The sequence below is a fragment of the Meriones unguiculatus genome, chromosome 19, assembly GCF_030254825.1.
Source record: "Meriones unguiculatus strain TT.TT164.6M chromosome 19, Bangor_MerUng_6.1, whole genome shotgun sequence".
Classification (NCBI taxonomy): domain Eukaryota; kingdom Metazoa; phylum Chordata; class Mammalia; order Rodentia; family Muridae; genus Meriones; species Meriones unguiculatus.
The window spans coordinates 41562030-41579076 of record NC_083366.1 but is presented as its reverse complement, the minus strand read 5'-3'; the positions used below and the strand labels follow the sequence as shown (position 1 = coordinate 41579076).

The 17047-nt window shown below is 44.9% G+C and overlaps 1 protein-coding gene across 8 annotated transcripts in view; it reads right to left on the bottom strand.

Moving 5' to 3' along the window:
* Ripor2 (RHO family interacting cell polarization regulator 2) overlaps positions 1–17047 on the bottom strand; it is a 206565-nt gene that overhangs the window by 43003 nt on the left and 146515 nt on the right. For all 8 annotated transcript variants that reach the window (XM_060372844.1, XM_060372845.1, XM_060372842.1 and 5 more), the window contains exons 2-8: positions 11170–11296; positions 9318–9473; positions 7764–7842; positions 6552–6575; positions 5283–5336; positions 3380–3529; positions 181–244 (exon numbers count right to left, since the gene is read on the bottom strand). In XM_060372844.1, the coding sequence (XP_060228827.1) occupies positions 181–244; positions 3380–3529; positions 5283–5336; positions 6552–6575; positions 7764–7842; positions 9318–9473; positions 11170–11296 (654 nt within the window). The remainder of the gene's footprint in view (positions 1–180; positions 245–3379; positions 3530–5282; positions 5337–6551; positions 6576–7763; positions 7843–9317; positions 9474–11169; positions 11297–17047) is intronic.

Here is a 17047-nt window from a genome sequence, read left to right as displayed (position 1 = left end):
TTTTGTGTCTGGTTGACATAGGCCCATAAAAAACATGGTTTTCAAGTGTGAAGGCCAGCGTGAAGGAGAGACTCATAAGAACTTGACATGAGCTGGTGGCCCAGAGAGCAGTGACCCTATATCTGCAATAGCATGTCTTCCTTTGAAGCTCTGTGGAGCTTCCTCTCTGAACAAGATTACCTTTCATCTTGATGGAGAATTCTCCCAGCAGACTCTCCAGGTCTGCTTCAATGGTGCACATGTTCTGTAAAGAGCACAAGAGATGGTGTTAGATCTATCTCCCTCCACACTTAAGCACAAGGCATTTCAATAGTGACAGCATGAACAAGAGGCATTTTCCTGTTTGCTATGAGTGTACACGGGCTAAACACGGCTTCCAGGGCACAGGATGGCTGCGGCTTAGACGAACAAGATAAATGATATCGAAATAGTCAGACAACTCCAAAATGTGGTTGTTCTGTAACAAAAGGCAGTACTATTGTGATGGGGGAATCAGACATACACGCTGCATAGGAAGGGAACCATGCTCCAGGTAAAATAAGCTGGGTCAGCCACTCTGTATGTTATACACCACACACATATATGTATCTTTAACTTGCTAAATTAAAAAAAAAATAAATCAAGAAAAAAACAGCCAGGCATGGTGGTACATGCTTCTAATCGCAGTAGAAGAAAGACAGAGAGGCAGACCCCTGGGGCCTGTTGGCCTGTCAGCCTAGTGTATTTAGAGAGCTACAGACCGGTGAAAGACCCTGTCTCAAAGCAAAACAAAGGCCAACAAAATGGGTGGTAGCACCTGAGATGGTGACAGCTGAGGTCTTCCTTGGGATTCTATCCCTGCCTCTCTACATCACACACACACACACACACACACACACACACACAAATTTGGGTTAAAAAAAAAGAGTATAGATGTTTGATTCTGCTAAGTGAGACAGACTTTCTAATGTGATGTCATGAAGCTCCAGAATGACGCCCTGGGTCTAGTAGGACTCCTCTCCTCACTATGGTGTTAAAGGAATGCGAGGCCGAAGCTTATAATACCTAACTACCCACCCTACTGCCCCAGTATCTGATGATCTAATGGGAGCAGTTAAAGGTGGACTTAGAATGTCCCAGTCAGTGTCTGTCCCCAGTGAGGGTCTCCTGCAGCTCAGCTGGGGCAAGCTGTGGAAGCCTAGCTACTGCAGCAAGCAGCACTGTCCATCACTGCTTCTGCAAACTTCTTCCTCATGGCTGGGTTCACCGAGGTCAGGGCCTGTGCAAGTTGCCATTCTTATAAAAGCGAGGCTACCCAGTGAGCACCAACAGGTGCAAGCAGGGCTTCAGGGAGCGTTAGGAAGGCCTGGGGAGCCCTTCCTTCCTTCCTTCCTTCCTTCCTTCCTTCCTTCCTTCCTTCCTTCCTTCCTTCCTTCCTTCCTTCTTTCCTTCCTTCCTCTTTCTTTTCTTTTCTTTCTTTCTTTCTTTCTTTCTTTCCTTTCCTTCCTTCATTCCTTTGTTCCTTCCTCTTTCTTTCCTTCCTTTTTTTTTTTTGTCTGTCTGTTTTATCGTTCTTCTCAGCACTGTCACTCCTGTGAGACACAGGGAGAATGGTGTTACCCTTCCTGTAAGGAAGTCCCTGGCACTTCAGAGAGCTTGGCAAAGCTGGGAAGCATTTCCTCAGGTCTGAGCTCTGAGTAGCTTTGAGAGCTTTGAAAACAAAATTGTAGCACCACAACACAATTTTGTTTCCTCAGAGGGAGGGGCTTCTCTGTAAGGGAACAGTTGCTACACATACAAAGGTGTCTTCAGGCATGGGGACTGTTACTGTCTCAAGAACTTAGGGGCCACTAGGTTAATTTTACCCAGGGTCAAAACTTACCATAGATACAAAGAGGGATGAATGTTGCTACATATGTGAAAACACTGGAAAACTGCTGCTGGGATTATAGGTGTGATAGAATCACTTATGATTTTCACTGCTTTGAAACTGCTTTGATGCTGTTGCTGCATCCTGTGATTTTGGGATGCTCAGAAAGCAGGTAATAGGGCTAGAGAGATAGCCCAGTGGTTAAGAGCACAGGCTATTCTTCTACAGGATCCAAGTTCAGTTCCCAGCGCCTACACTGTGACTCTTCTAGCAGTCATAGTAATGACTGAGCTAGGGCCACAGCCATTATTTATTTTGAGAGAAGTTCTTGCTGTGTGGTCCTAGCTGCCCTGGTAGTCACTACTCAGCCCAGGGTGGATCAAACTTGCAGTAATTCTCCTGCTTTAGCTTCCAAGTGTTGGGATTACACTATGCCCAGTTTACTTTATAAGTTGAAAATATTCTTCTGAAAAGGGGAATTTAGGTGAAGAAGAGCCTAATGTTAAATCATGAAAAGAGAAAGACTTATTTGGTTCAGACAAGTGGCAGGCAGCCCAGTTGTGAGGGCATAAAGGGACCTTGAAACAGATGCTTGGCTCTATGAATTGTCTACCACATCCTTCACGAGCCATGACTTCACTGATGACATCTGATCTCTGAATAAAGTCTCCAGGGACAGTGAGAAGTGCAGCTTTAATAATTCATCCTGTTAACCAAGGCCGTGTGTTAGTGTTAGGTGACCCCTGGGGTGGGGGGTGGTGAAAATATCCCTGTTTAATGACGCTTGGTCCCCAGACTGTCAGAAACCAGGAAGATTCCTTTAACTTAGATGAAAATCTCTGTCTGTCTGTCTCTCTCACTGTTTTTCTCTGTCTCTTTCTCTCTGTCTCTCTCTCTCTGTATGTCTCTCTCTCTGTATCTCTTTCTCTCTGTATCTTTCTCTGTCTCTTTCTTTCACACACACATACAAAAAAAGAAACCCCAAAAAACAAACAACAAAAACCCTGTAGGCAGGATGGATTCCAATATTAACAGCATATGTGGGCTAGCCACCTTAACCTGGGGTCTGCTCTTCCTTCAGGCGCACTACAGCATTTGGGAGTGCATTTAAAAGATGGAATGTTAGGCATTATGGCTTACCTTAGACGATTCCACCACTGCCTTGCTTGCTTGCAGGCTTTTTATTTTCATTTTTTTCTTTTTTCTATCTGAGGGGAGGGGCCTCATGTCTGCCAGGTAGATAAATGTTCTACTACTGTCCTACTTTCCCAGCTCTCCTTTTACATTTTCCCTTCTGTTCTTGTTTACATTCTGAGCCACAGTCTCACTGAACTTCCCAGCCTGGCCTTGAACTTGCAATCGCCATGCCTCAACTTCCCGAGTAGCTAAGACTACAGGCCTGTACCAGCAGGCCTGGCTGCATTTGTGTGTGTTCTAAAGAACGGAATGGGAATGTGTGCTGCTGGTTGCCTCTTTCTGACAGTGACTGACAGTTCAGATCTGGCCATGGAAAGAGGCTGCAGGATTTACCTCTGTGTACTCTTTGTAGCTGCGGTTGATCTCTGACAGACTCTCCCGGGCGGCCTTGCTGGCAGGGGACGCCGCGAAGGCTTGCTTCATTTTGTTGGCGCCATCTTGGAGACGCCGTTGGATACAATAGGCTTCATAGAGCTCATCTACCTGCCAGAACCCAAACAGGATACAGATAAATAAACATTGTGCCTGAAAGAAGTCCCACAGGCTGTTGTCATGCCCTTAAAGATGCACTGTATTTCTGGTCTCAAGAAGCAGACTTGTCAAGGGTGATTCCTTTAGATCAGTCACTTCAGTATCATGTGACCCATTTATTTGTTTTCAAGCAGATTTTGCTTGGAATCCTGTTTCCAAATTACACAAGCTGAAAAGGCCCTGTCATGTCATTGTGGCTACCACTGGGATTGTTTAAATTGACTCAGAGAGCTGGGCATAGTAGCACATGCCTGTAATCCCAGCATTTGGGAGGCTGAGGTGGGAAGGTTGTAGGTTCCAAGTCATGGAGGTCATGCCTCAAAAAGAAAGATAAAGGGAGGAGAAGGGTGGGAGGAGGAGAGAGAGAGGGAGGTGGGGGTATACTGTGCTGGACTATGGGGTTAGACAATGAAGACAGGAGCCCTCTTCATGCAGAATAAGCATTGGGAGAGGTCCTAGTTTTAGATCAAAGAGAAAAGCTGTAGTATGCAAAACTATTATCACTTTAAGTGGCATTGTTAACAGGTGATACCTATCATTTTGGAGTATAGTAGTTTAATCTATTCGTGTGTGTGTGTGTGTGTGTGTGTGTGTATGAAGACGGTGCCAGCTGTCTTGTCTGTTATTCTCAACCTATTCTTTTGAAGTAGGAGGGGGTCTCTCCCTGAACCAGTAGTTCAGGTTTTCTCAGCTAAGCTGAACACCTGCAAGCCCCACCCACCATCTTGTCTTTGTTGCACCAGGAGCTGGGGTTACAGGCAGTTTGGGGGGGATACCCAGCTTGTTGCATGGGTGAAGAGATCTAAACTTTGGCCCTCGTGATTGTGTAGCAAACAGAACCATTGCCCTGGGCCTGGAGCCAGGCTTTTCTTTTAAAGAACATTTTATTTTTAATTATGTGCCTACTGTATATGTCTATGTGTGGGTATGTGTACCTGAGTATAGGTGCCAATGGAAACCAGAAGAGGCTATCAGATCCCCTGAAACTGGAGTTACAGGCAGTTGTGAGTCAAGGGATATGAACACTGCTAAAACTGAGCCATCTCTCCAGCCCAGGGATTAAGCTTTTTTTTTTTTTAAAGGGGGTTATTCACTAAAAACAATTTTGTGAAACCATGGATCAATAGTAGAGAAAATGAAGTTAAGCTGTTCAAATTTATCAAAGTGAAGTCCAAACAGTGCCATATAGTCAGGCTTCACATTCTTGTTTCTCTCCATCTTCCCCTTTCTTGATCCTCCCTTCTCCCTCCTCCTTTCTTTCTTCTACCTCTCTTCCCCCTGCCTCCCTTCCCCCCTCCTTACTTAATTCCTCTCTCTTTTGGATTTTATTTATATATATTTTACATGAATCGGTGTTTTGCTTACATGTATGTCTGTGTTCCATGTGCATGCCTGGTACCCATGGAAGCCAGAAGAAAGAATGGAATCCCCTGGAACTGGAGTTACAGTTGGTTGTGAACCACCATGTTGGGGCTGAAAACTGGATCTGGGTCCTCGGAAGAGCAGCCTGTGTTCTTAACTACCGAACCATTTCTCCAGACCCGAGGCTTTCATTTCTGTGCTCAGCTTAGTCATCTATTGCTTAAAGCCATCCTGGACCCATGCTACACTCAGGGTAGGTATACACCGGGCAGTAACGGGGGTGGGTGGGTGGGTGAATGGGGGACAGAAACACAGCAGCAAAGACAAGAGCAGCACTGGTTACCTTACTAATGTGAAACTCCAGGCGGCGCATGTATCGCTCAATTGTCTTAATTTGCTGGAATTAAAAAGAGAAGCATGAAGAAAGCGCAGTCATTCAGATTGCAATTGATTAGGTTCCTGGGGTTAATTTCATTTGCATGTCCTCGGTACAAGTCCCGGAAATATGGTACTTCCTGCTTCCCCTTTCCTCCCACCTTGGCCACTATTTTCCGGTTGTTCTAATGTTAATTTGGGAATTTCAAAAACACTGACTATCCTGAGAGATGAGCTTGAATTAATTATGGTCATCCTGTGGTTAACACAGAGACTGCTGACCCATTTGATTGCTGGTGAAGCAGTCTCATTTGGACTATATCTAAATTCCTTCATAACATATTTTGTATGTTCTAAAATAAGCTTTTTACACATTGAATTGTATCTGAAACTGAGGTACATTTTGTAATTTTTTTTTTTTTTCCCATTGTGACAGATAGCTGTCTGTTTGGGCTCATAGACAGTCATGCCATCCCTACGAGTTATAAATTTTGTTGTAACATACATTTGATTTAATTGCCCTGTAAAATATCTTCACAGAGAACATACTATGACTAGGCATTGAAATAAAGCAATGTATATAGAACGGAGAGTGGCACTGTGTACAGCTAAAAAGGAAGGCATAAAAATCTCACTTCTAAAAGGCCTGAAGAAATTTTGTCAAGAAGAAGATATATTTTGCACAAAAGCAAAGAACTAGATTTAACTGGAATCATTTTTTGTATTTTTATAATATATTTTTGAAACATTATATATATAATATATTTTTGTATAATGTTTCAAAAATATATTATAAAAATATATGTTCCATATATATATTTTATATATATATGGAATCATTTTAGTGGTACAAAAACAATATGGCATTTTGTGATCAGGCTTTTCTCAGACCACATGATGAAGATCTCCAAGTACAAGGTCCAGACTCAGAAACCCTGAGTCTGAGCCCTCCAGAAACCAGGGCAAAACCTCATACTGGAGGCCTCGTTTCCCCATGAGCTGAATGCCCTTTGACTCTGTGGGTCCTGATGTGCATCGTTTTCATGGAACCAAAAAACAAAACAAAACAAAACAAAACAAAACAAAACAAAAAACAAAAAAGGTTTTTTTTTTTCCAGGATGAGAAAATTGTCCTTTATCTGGTATCCTACTATCTCCCAAAGGGCCTCTTCCTGACATCTGCTCAAAGTGCAGGGTTCTGCCTTTCAGCAGCTTCACAATGCAGAGGATGGCCTACCTTGTCTAGGTCATACAGCACACCCTGAAATGAAAAGAAGAGCTCCTGGTTACAACACATCGTCCTCAGAAACGCCACCCGGTTTAATGAGCGGCTCAGCTCACACCTCTACATTGCCTGCGAAGGAATCACCACCAACCCCATCAGGTTCTACTAGATTTTTGGCCCTGGCTTTTAGTGGGTAAAACTCCGGTTATTTAGAGTGCTCCCAAGAGCTGGCATCCTCTGACCTCTGCCATTCTACTGCTGTATCCTGTTCTTGTGGCTTCTTGGCAGGTTCATAAACAAACCCCAGCAAAGCATCTTAGTCTATGTGGCAACGGAGTGAAAGATAAACATGTGTTAAACACAGCTGCCAGGTCTATGTATGTAGGCTCACCTGGGATTGTCTGCTGCCTGGTTAAGGAGCAATAAATAACACTTTGATAGGGACAAAATCAGTCCTCACAAACGCATCAGAATAGAGAACGTTTGCCATGTGCCACAGATTTCCGGCCCCTTCTTCCCTTCCTCCCCTGCCTGCTGCCAATGACTGTGCTGTTTGGGTCAGCTTGACAGAAACCAGGGTCATCTGAGAAGAGGGAACATCAACCGAGAAAACACCAACAGACTGGCTTGGAGGCAAGTCTGTGGGGTGTCTTCTCAGTGAATGGTTGATGTGGGAGAATTCCGCCCATTGTGGGTGGTGCCACTCCTGAGCATGTGGTAGTTCTGAGCGCTAGGGGCGCCAGACCCTGAGCTGCCATGTGGATGCTGAAAATGGAACTCAGGACCTCTGGAAGAGCAGCCCACGCTCTTAACCACTGAGCCATCTCTCTAGACCCCCTTCTAGGAGGAGTTTTCAAAAACCACCTTTAGCATCTCCATGTCATCATAGAGCATATCTCCATAAACATGTGTAGCCTATTCAGAAGTATTAAGAATAAAGCATTTAATATAAAATCATCTTCCTTTTCTATTATTATGGTTTTATTATTGTGAGGCAGGTCTTCCTTTACGATAGCCCAGGATGGACATCTTCCTGCCTCAACCTCCCTACTTCTGGGGTTGCAGGCATGAGCCACCGTGCTCAACAATTCTTTCTTCCAAAACAAAAACCAGAAGGCAATAGCTTCGCTACTTATATCTGTTTTTCTTAAACATTCTTCTCCCGGACCCCAGGAAGTGAGGAGAGGAAACCCCGCCCCTCCGCCCTGTATCAGGATCACCTACCAGGCGAGAGTTTCTTTTCATATCTTTTAACTGAGCGGTCAGCTTGTCCAGCTCTGTCTGGTGAAACTCCAGGTACTCACTGCAAAGGTAAGGCATCACGGTGAGCTCTCAGTTCATGAGGGGTCCAGGCAGTTGCTGACCTTTGCCTTCTGAGAGGGGGTTAAGGACTGGATCTCAGTCACGTGGTGGCTTACACCTTTCGGCGGTTTGAACAGGTGTGGCCCCACAGTCGCATGTGTTTGGATGCTTGGCCCATGGGAAGTGGCACTATTGGGAGGTGTGGCCTTGTTGGAGAAAGTGTGTCACTGTGGGGGTGGGCTTTGAGGTCTCCTATGCTCAGGCCTGTGTGGGACACAGTCTCCTTTTTGCTACCTGCAGGTCAAGATGTAGAGCCCTCAGCTCCTTCTCCAGCACCACGTCTGCCTGAACACTGCCATGCTTTCTGCCGTGATGATAATGAACTGAACCTCTGAACTGTAAGCCAGCCCCAATTAAATGGTGTCCTTTATAAGAGTTGAGGTGTGCATGGTGTTTCTTCCCAGCAACAAAACCCAAACTAAGACACGCTTACCATCTCAGCTTTGGGGAGGCTGAAGCAGGGCTATCATGCATTTTAGGCCATCCTGGGCTTCATAGTAACTCTTGGACTAGCCTGGGTTAAAGAGTGAGACCCTGATCACTCCTTTGCTCTGTGTCTAGGGAGAATTTTGAAAACACTAGTAGTTGCATCTGATCTTATCTAGTTTGAAGAAAGGGAAAGGAGGAAGGGGAGTACCCTTTTGAGGCTGAAAATCCGGAAATGAAAGGTCAACTGGGAGTTAGGGCCTGGGTCACACAGTTCTGTCTAGTTAAAGCCACTATTGACTGTAGGCACCTTACCAAATGTTAGGTACGTTTTCTTCTGGACAAACTGCCCTTATAACACATTCAGGAAGGTTCCTAAACCCTTTCCAAACTGCATGGATGTATGCTTGAGGCAGGTTGTCTACTATGTCACCCAGACTGAGCTTAAACTCTTGAAGTTCCTCCTTCCTGCCTTGGCCTCCTGAACGCTGGGATGAAGTGCAGGCATGACCCAGCATACCTGGCTCAGAACCCTTCCTTAGCAATCTCCAGTGCAGCTCTGAATGTTCACTATTGTCTGCGTAAAGTTCAGCACTGGAGGGGGTGAGGAGCTATAAACACATTACGGTGTCAAGCCTGCTTTACTGTCATGGATACGACATGCAGCCTGTCTCCCACCTGTGAGACTTACTAAAAGCTGCATCAACTACAGAGCAAGAAGGGGACCTCCAGTAAAGTGTGATGGTTTTCTTCTGCAATCCCGGCACTTGGCAGGTGGAGACAGGGGATCAGAACTGCAAGGTCCACATAGTGAGTTCAAGGCCAGCCTAAGCTGCATGGCACTTGGCCTCAAAAATAGACACAGAATGGCAGTGACCCACATGGCCATTTCAAAACTGACTTCCTACGACTACTAGCTCTTAGGAAAAATGGTCATTTTAGGAAGGAAAAAGATCTTTCCCAAAGGTGTACTGTCAAGCCCGTTCTTACTCGAGTCCATTTTTCAGGGCCCTGTAGACCTCCTCCACTCTCTTCGGCTGAGGCTCTTTGGGAGTGTTGTTATTTTTGTGTCCTAGATTATGCATTTTCTTCAGCTTGGCCTGAGGCTTCTTGAGAGCAGAGGCATTTTCAATGAAGGAGTTACACCTAAAGAAAGAGAAGAGAAAGACAACTGTGAGCCTCAGGCTTCAAAAGACCCATGGGAGAAATGCCTCTTAAATTGTCTCGCCTTCATCCTGGTGTTCTGGAGGAAGCTAACTAGCCCTGAACAGCAAAAGATCTGAATTGGCTACATTTTGTTTCTTGACATTTGTTTGCTGAAAGCTTTGCTGAGCAGAAGCCACCCTAGAGGCAGCCTGGCTTCGGGGCGCATGCCTTTTGAGGGTGCTCTTGTGATCTAGCTCATTAGGGAGCCAGGGATAAGTGGTTCTGGGTAGAAACAAGGAACAGGTAGCGGTTATCTGCAACCAAAGGAAAAGAAAAATCATTGTATGATATCAGATACAAAGTTACATCTTGCTAGGACATGAGTAACACCTTTTGGGTAAAGTGCCAAAGCATGACAAATAGGTAATATTCTAGGACATTACACAAAAACACAGGTGGCTTATACTCAGAGCTGTCCTTGAAGTATTATTTAACTTATTTTACTTTTATTATTATTATTATTATTATTTTGCGTGTCGGGGCCTGTGAGTGTATGTGCAGGTGCTAGTGCATGTGTGTAAGCATGTGTATAAGCTGACTGTTGGGTATCGTCCTTTGTCATTCTTCACATTATTATTATTCCTTAATTAACTAATTAATCAATTAATCAATTAATTTTTGAGACAGCCTCTCCCTGAACCTGCAGCTCTTTGGAAAGGGAGAGCTTTAGCCATTAGAAAAACTGAACATGAGTTTTCTTGCATGTTACCCGTTCACTCTCTGTACTTCCTTGGTTTTATGAGATAAAGGGATTCCAGAGAAATTAGAGCCTAATTTCCAGCCCCCACCTAAGTGATATCAGCTCTCCAGGGTCATTCTCTGAAACATAGTCTTTATCCACCGCATCATTTCATATCAAATAGTCACCAAAACAGGAAGGTAATGAAAAGTGTGCTCTGAAAAGGGTTGGGAGCGAGGCAGGGAGGAGCCCAGGACCACGGCTAACTGTGGTGCCTATGAGCATACCAAAGTGCACGCTGGCCTGCAGGCTCCCTCAGCCTTGCAAATAAATACCTGTTACAGAGTCCATGCTGGCATTTGGGCTCTTCTCACACTGCTCCCAACCCTAAATGTCTACAGCTCACTGGCTTCCCTTCCCCGAGCATTTCATTCTTATGTAACCCTGCCATTTCAGTCCTGTACTCTCCTGGTCCCCCTTTCCCCCCTCCTCTCTTTGCCCCTTTTCTTGCTTCCCCCACCACACGCCCCTTCGCATGGCCCGGTTTACTGTGCTGGCTGTTTTCAGTGTATTGTTTTCTCTTGCAGATGCCTCTGGCTGTACTCTCCCTCATATCTACATTAAAAACCTTCCCCTCCACCATACCTTGGAGTGGTCATGTCCTGAAAAGTAAGGACATGTTGGCTCATAAGAGCTAGGATAAGCTAGCCATTTAAGTGTATGTATTCTTGTGTAGACATGTATATATTCACATAAAGGGCTAGCTCACCCTAAATCCTCACACATCTCTGCACAGGGAATTCTAAATAATAGAAATGTTATCTATCACTTAATATTGGATGCATTGTCTTTTCCATGAGGAAGATATTAGCGACCACACACATGCATCTCAGTGACACACACATATCGGCCCCTGCCTCTTCCTACTGCATCCCAAGAGGAGCACCGAGCACTTGCCTGGATCGCCTTTCCTGCAGGCCGCTAAAACCTGCAAAGGACTGGCTCCGGATGATGCCATTGGGTCCTCCGGGCGAGAAGGACTGGGATCCCACCAGCATGATTTCCGGGAGTCTGGTTGGTAGTCCTGTAAGGCAGACAGAAGAAAATGGTAACTACCAAGCAGTTCACATACAAACACCGGGCTTGTCAACATTCAGAGGCGTGACAAGGCGAAGTGATCCACAAGGTCCTTGTCATGAGGGCCATGAGATGCTTCTGAGACTTTCCTAAAAAGATGTTCATCCATTTAAACCAAAATAAACAGGAACGCACAAAATCACTGCCACTGGGGTTTCCTTTGGGGAGGGGTATGTGTATATGATGCCCATGTGTGTGTTTGCATGTGTGTGGGCACATGTGTAAATGCACGTGGGTACTCAAGGCTGACTTGTGGGAATCTTCTGAGGTTGTGTTCATCTTACTGTTTGTGGCAGAGTCTCTCAACTGAATGCAGAAATAGACAATGTGGCTAGTGTACTTAGCCAGTTTGCTCCAAGAATTCCATTCTCAACTGCCCAGTGCTGGGAGTATAGGCCAGCTGCTCTGCCTGCCCAGCATTTATGTGGGTTCTAATGAGTGACATTTTATCCTCAAACCTGCATAGCAAGTCTTTATCCATTGAGCCATATCCCATCTCCCCAACCCATGTATGGTTCTTTCCTTTCTTTCTTTCTTTCCTTCTTTCTTTCTTTCTTTCTTTCTTTCTTTCTTTCTTTCTTTCTTTCTTTCTTTCTTTCTTTTCTTCTTTCCTTCCTTCCTTCCTTCCTTCCTTCCTTCCTTCCTTCCTTCCTTCCTTCCTTCCTTCTTTTTCTTCCCTTTCTTTACTTCCTTCTCCTTCAATCCCTCCCCCCTTCTTAGGTTCAACCAAGTTTACAAAAAGTCAGAACATTTGTGATGGTTCAGTCCATTCAATTACAACACTGTGTAAATGAGCCAACATCAATGTGTCAGACAGTCCAACCTGAAACCCAAAACATAGTCAGGCCTGCAGATGGGATTTTATACATTAGGTTGAAAATATGAGGTTTCTTTAAAGATGAACTCATTTAAACTCTTTCCCCCTTTCTTTCCTTATTTTGATAGGTAAGATTGTGTCACCGTGTTGACTGGGCAAATAGGAAAGAGTAGAAGCTGTGCTCACAAAAGAAGTGATAATCTGGTTTAGATAAGAAGGCAAGAGCGGTAGAAGGCCCAAGACGCGCTCCATCCTTTTTGATCCTTTCTCCAGTTGTTTGTTTGGCTTTGTGAAGATTCCCTGTGACAGACGGAGATGAAGTGTCAAAGAGCAACTTCAGCGGCCGAGGTGAGTCCCCCAAGGGACTGTCCTAGAACTGTGAGGTAACCCTAGCCACTGCTGACCAGGCGGCCTCAGAGCAAGCACCACTGTCTCAGCAGGTGATGCCATCCCGGGCAAGGCCTGAGCTGGCAGGAATACAGGAGCGTGCACATCAAAATCTCCCAAGGTAGACACCCAACAAACTGTGCGTCTGAGGCGCATCACTCGTGGTTCTTTAAGGACCCTAGGAGAAAGGGAGAGAAGCCGACTCCCCTCCACACAGAGGGATGTGTCCCTCTGGGAGAATGTGCCTTATTGCAGGGGATAAGGTGCTCGCTCACAGGGAGGTCAGTCTGGGCATGGGCTGTAAGCTGGCTTTTCCACGGGATAGGACAAAAACGCCTTAGCTGTCAGAGAGTAAAATTTTAAATGTAACGAGATAGAAATACGGAAAGGTAATACAGACTGTGCACAGTGACTAGGCACAAATGAGGCTGTTCCTGGCGACTCCGTATCGGTCACAAGGCTCGCAAAGAAACCTCCTTTCTTGGATCCCTCAGCAAGTTCTCACAATTGCTCTCGCTGGCCCTTTTCACTGAGGACATGGTCCTTGGCCAGCAAGATACCACCTGCAAACTTCTAAAAGTCATCAGGAAGGCACCATGCTTGTGTTCGTCTTCACTCAATCCATTCGTTTTTGTTTGTTTGTTTTCCTTCAGTGCTGGGGACTGAAGGCAGGGCCTCCCATGTGCTAGTCAGGGACTCTACCACTGAGCTACATTGCCAGTCCTGTATTAAAAAATTTGACAGTCAGACACTCCTTTTAATAAGTCTCAACTTGGCAAATCTTTTTAATTTTATGCTGTTGTTTTATGTATAGGGGTCTTTTGCCTGAGAGTATGTCTGTGTACTACTGCAAGCTAGAAGTTCTAGCTGAGGCCAGAAGAGGACGCCAGATCCTCTGGGGCTGGAGTTACAAATGGTTGTGAACTGCCATACGGGTGCTGGGTGTTGAACCCAGGCCCTCTGGAAGAGCAACCAGTGCTCTTAACATCTGATCCTTCCGTGTAGCCCCTAAGTTGACAAATCTTACTGTGTTTCATTTGTAAATTATTCAAGAAGTCTAATGCAGCACAAACAATTGATTAAAAACAAACAAACAAATCTTAAGGCTACTTAAAATATTTAACTGTGTCAGACTTTCTAGAACTTATGTGTATATATTTAGTTGTTTAGTTTTGGTGTGGGTATTTTGAGTCAGGGTCTCCCTATGTAGCCCAGACTGGCCTACAAACCCAGGGTGACTTTGAACTCATAGCAATTCCCCTGTCTTAGCCGTCAAAGAACTGGAATTGTAGGCAGGGTCCCACCATGCAGTAATGGCTGGCCTGGAACTTGCTGGGCAGAGACGGCTAGTCTCACACTTGGATGAGCCTGCCATCTTTGCTCCATGTGCTAGGATATAAGAATGCTGAAATTGATTTTTTCCTTTTTTTTTTAAACCCCAAAGATATTTCCCCTCTTATTCTTTCCATCAGTAGATAAGCCACAGTAGCCTGGCTCCAGGCCTCAGGCATTCTAGGATACTTAATACAGGCAATGACCTGTTTATATGGCTGTTCCAAAGGCCCCTGCAGCGATTCTGATGTCAAGCAGAGCTGGGAAGACACAGTCTTAGAAGTTTCCATTAAACAATCAGTTGTAACATAGGCTTGAAACAAAAAGGAGAACCAGAGAGCAAAGGAAAAACCATCATGTTAGGTAAAATGTAAAACTTAAAACAGCATTACAATTTGATAAAAACCCAGATGCTTTCTTAAATTTTATTCTTCATTTTATTTTATATCCATTCATTTATTTTCAGGCTGGGTATTGCTATAAAACTCAGGCTGGCCCAGAACTCACTGTGTGGCCCAGGCTTGGCCTCAGCCTCCTGAGTGCTGGGATAACTGTCCACGATGGCTTTCTTGTTACTCAGTCTTAAGCCATTGTCTGCTAAATCCTCATGTCATATTAGGAGAATGAAATGCTACATTACATAACCTGTGTCCCAGAGTGTGCAATCTGCTCATTTTTCCTCTCTGTCACAAGGATGAAAGCACCTAAGAGCAGGTGTTGGTATAGGAACTTCGGATATACATTCTTTGGAAGATGATACATTAGGCAGAAGCTTTTTACTAACTTCCTGTGGGATCTGGGTAACTGTTAGGAGCATGACTGGGGAGAGGGGTTTAACCTCGATTCATCTCTTCCATCCTAGCAATGATCACCATCTACCAGGAGAGAATTTGAGAACTGGTTTACACTGAAACCTTTATCCTTCCATTAGTTCCCCAGTGACGCACTTGCACACACACTCACACCAGAACCTTTTCAAATTAGAACGGTGAGATTTTCTCACATTCTCCTATAAACTCTGTGATGCCATTGGCCACTCCTCGACCTAGACATCATGTGGATGAACCAGAAGGAGTCTCATTAATTCATCAGGCGGGTTTGGGACAAGAGTACTGAGCCAGGAGGTGGAGGGAGGCTGAGGCCAGTGGAAAGAGATTAAGGTGACTGGCCGCTTCCCTCTCACTCCACGAAGTCTCCTGTTGTGACCGGTCCAGAAAGAACAGGCAGGGGCGCCACTGCAAACCAGGGAGAACTTAGAAGCAACCTGATGCTGAAGACCCAATAATGGGAATCACTGCTGAAGGCTCCCTGCTTGGAGAAGATGAAGAACGTCTGTCGAAGTCCCAACTGCAGCTCGCTAATGCTGCCCAGAGTGATGGAGAGATGTCTGGGGTTCAGTCTGGGTGACAGTTCCACATTGTACTATGCTTTTATCAGCTGGCACTATGACTTACAAAACATGCTGCGATTGGGTTAGCCTGTGTTTACATATTTCGCTCCTCCAAGGTCAGGAGCTCCTCTAGGACTAACAGGGTTAGGTGTGACAAGGGCCAGATCTCCAACAGACTCCAACTGCCAAGCATGGATCTTCACACTGAGAAACGCTGCGCAGAAATGCTTAGAGGCCTTGATGAAAGAGCAAGCAGCAAACCAACCCGAGAGCCAGAGGGGAAAGGCTTTGTTGATGTAGTAACACTGAATGAAATTCTTGAAGGAAAGTAGGAATTGTTAGGCTTTTGTTTTTTAAAGTTTCATAGGCATCAAATTGTCTCTAACATCAGGAAAGTAGAGAAGAGACCAAAACAAACAAACGGACAGGCAAAAGGCAGGGCAGGGAGGAGAAGGGAGAATCACCATGCTGTTCACACCACCCACGGGACCACAGTGGAATTTATTTACTTTTCAACTCTCCCCTTTTCCTGCAAGCATGACCGTGGTGCAGACTGTATGCTAAATTTTGTGTGCTGCTTTTCCTAGCAAGTTTTTTTTTTTTTTTTTTTTTTTTTAAAGTTCCTTGGGGGCTGGGTTTCATACATTAACCTTTGTCTTATACCATTTTAAAAGGATCCACAGAGGTTAGCCCCCATAGTCCACATTCTCCTTTGGTCAGTAAAAGGAAACCCACCTAGACTGCATTACAGATGTTTCTGTTTCTGACTTTAAGATGGAGAGAGTTTGGCAAAGGCAAGCCTTGCAAGGGGAAGAGGGAAGCTTTTCCATGGGAAGTCAAGAGTGCATTTCATCTGTTTCAGCTGGAGATAGCACACCGTGAAATCTAAGAAGTGGCAGACACTAGATGTCATCACCTTGACCCTCAGGAGCTTTTCCTTTTCTTGTGTAAGCCGTTCCCCAGGGAACATAAACAGGTAATCACGAAACATCCATGCTGATGACAGAGATCATACATCTGTGGTGTCCAAGTGAGAGGAGGAGGGGCATCTCTGCTCCTGCTAAACATGGCTCACGGGCAAAGGTCTACCAAGAAACTAAGAGCTGTCAAAGATCTGAAGCTACGTTAGCTCCACAAATTATACTGAGACCAGCTCTCAGAGACAACAGAGCTGAAATGCTAGCAGCAGTAAACATGATCAGTTCAGCTGATTTCTGAAGGCCAGGGCTAGAAAGACCTGGGGAAGCCCAGAAAATTTCTGGGGTATGATAGAAGTTAGAATTCTATTGTGATATACCGGGATGTGGCCGATCATAGAGCTATTGCATAGGATGGGAGAAGCTTTGGGTTCCACACCCTACCCTGTAAGAAATTGTAAAGAAAGATAAATATAGATAATTAAGTAAATAAATTAAAAAGAAACACGAGATGAGAAAATGTTATGGCTGAGGAATTTCAGATCAAGAAAGCTGATTTAAAAATCATCATCAATTTCCACAAAAAAAAGTCATCGTAACACCCAAGAAATCAGGACAAGGAAAGAAAACACTGGACAACACTCCCCCTCCCCCCTTGCATAGAATGACCCTAGGAAGTTTTTCCTAGTAAGGCCAAGTCACAGGCAGCACACTGGGCCTCCTGATGTCTACGTCATTTCTTCACGTTTGACAGGTCCCTCCTTCCCTGACAGTGTGCCCCACTGTTTATGTTCCTCTGCATATTGGTCAAGAGCAGGGGTATAATTCAGTTGTCTCAATAAGCATGTGAGCCCA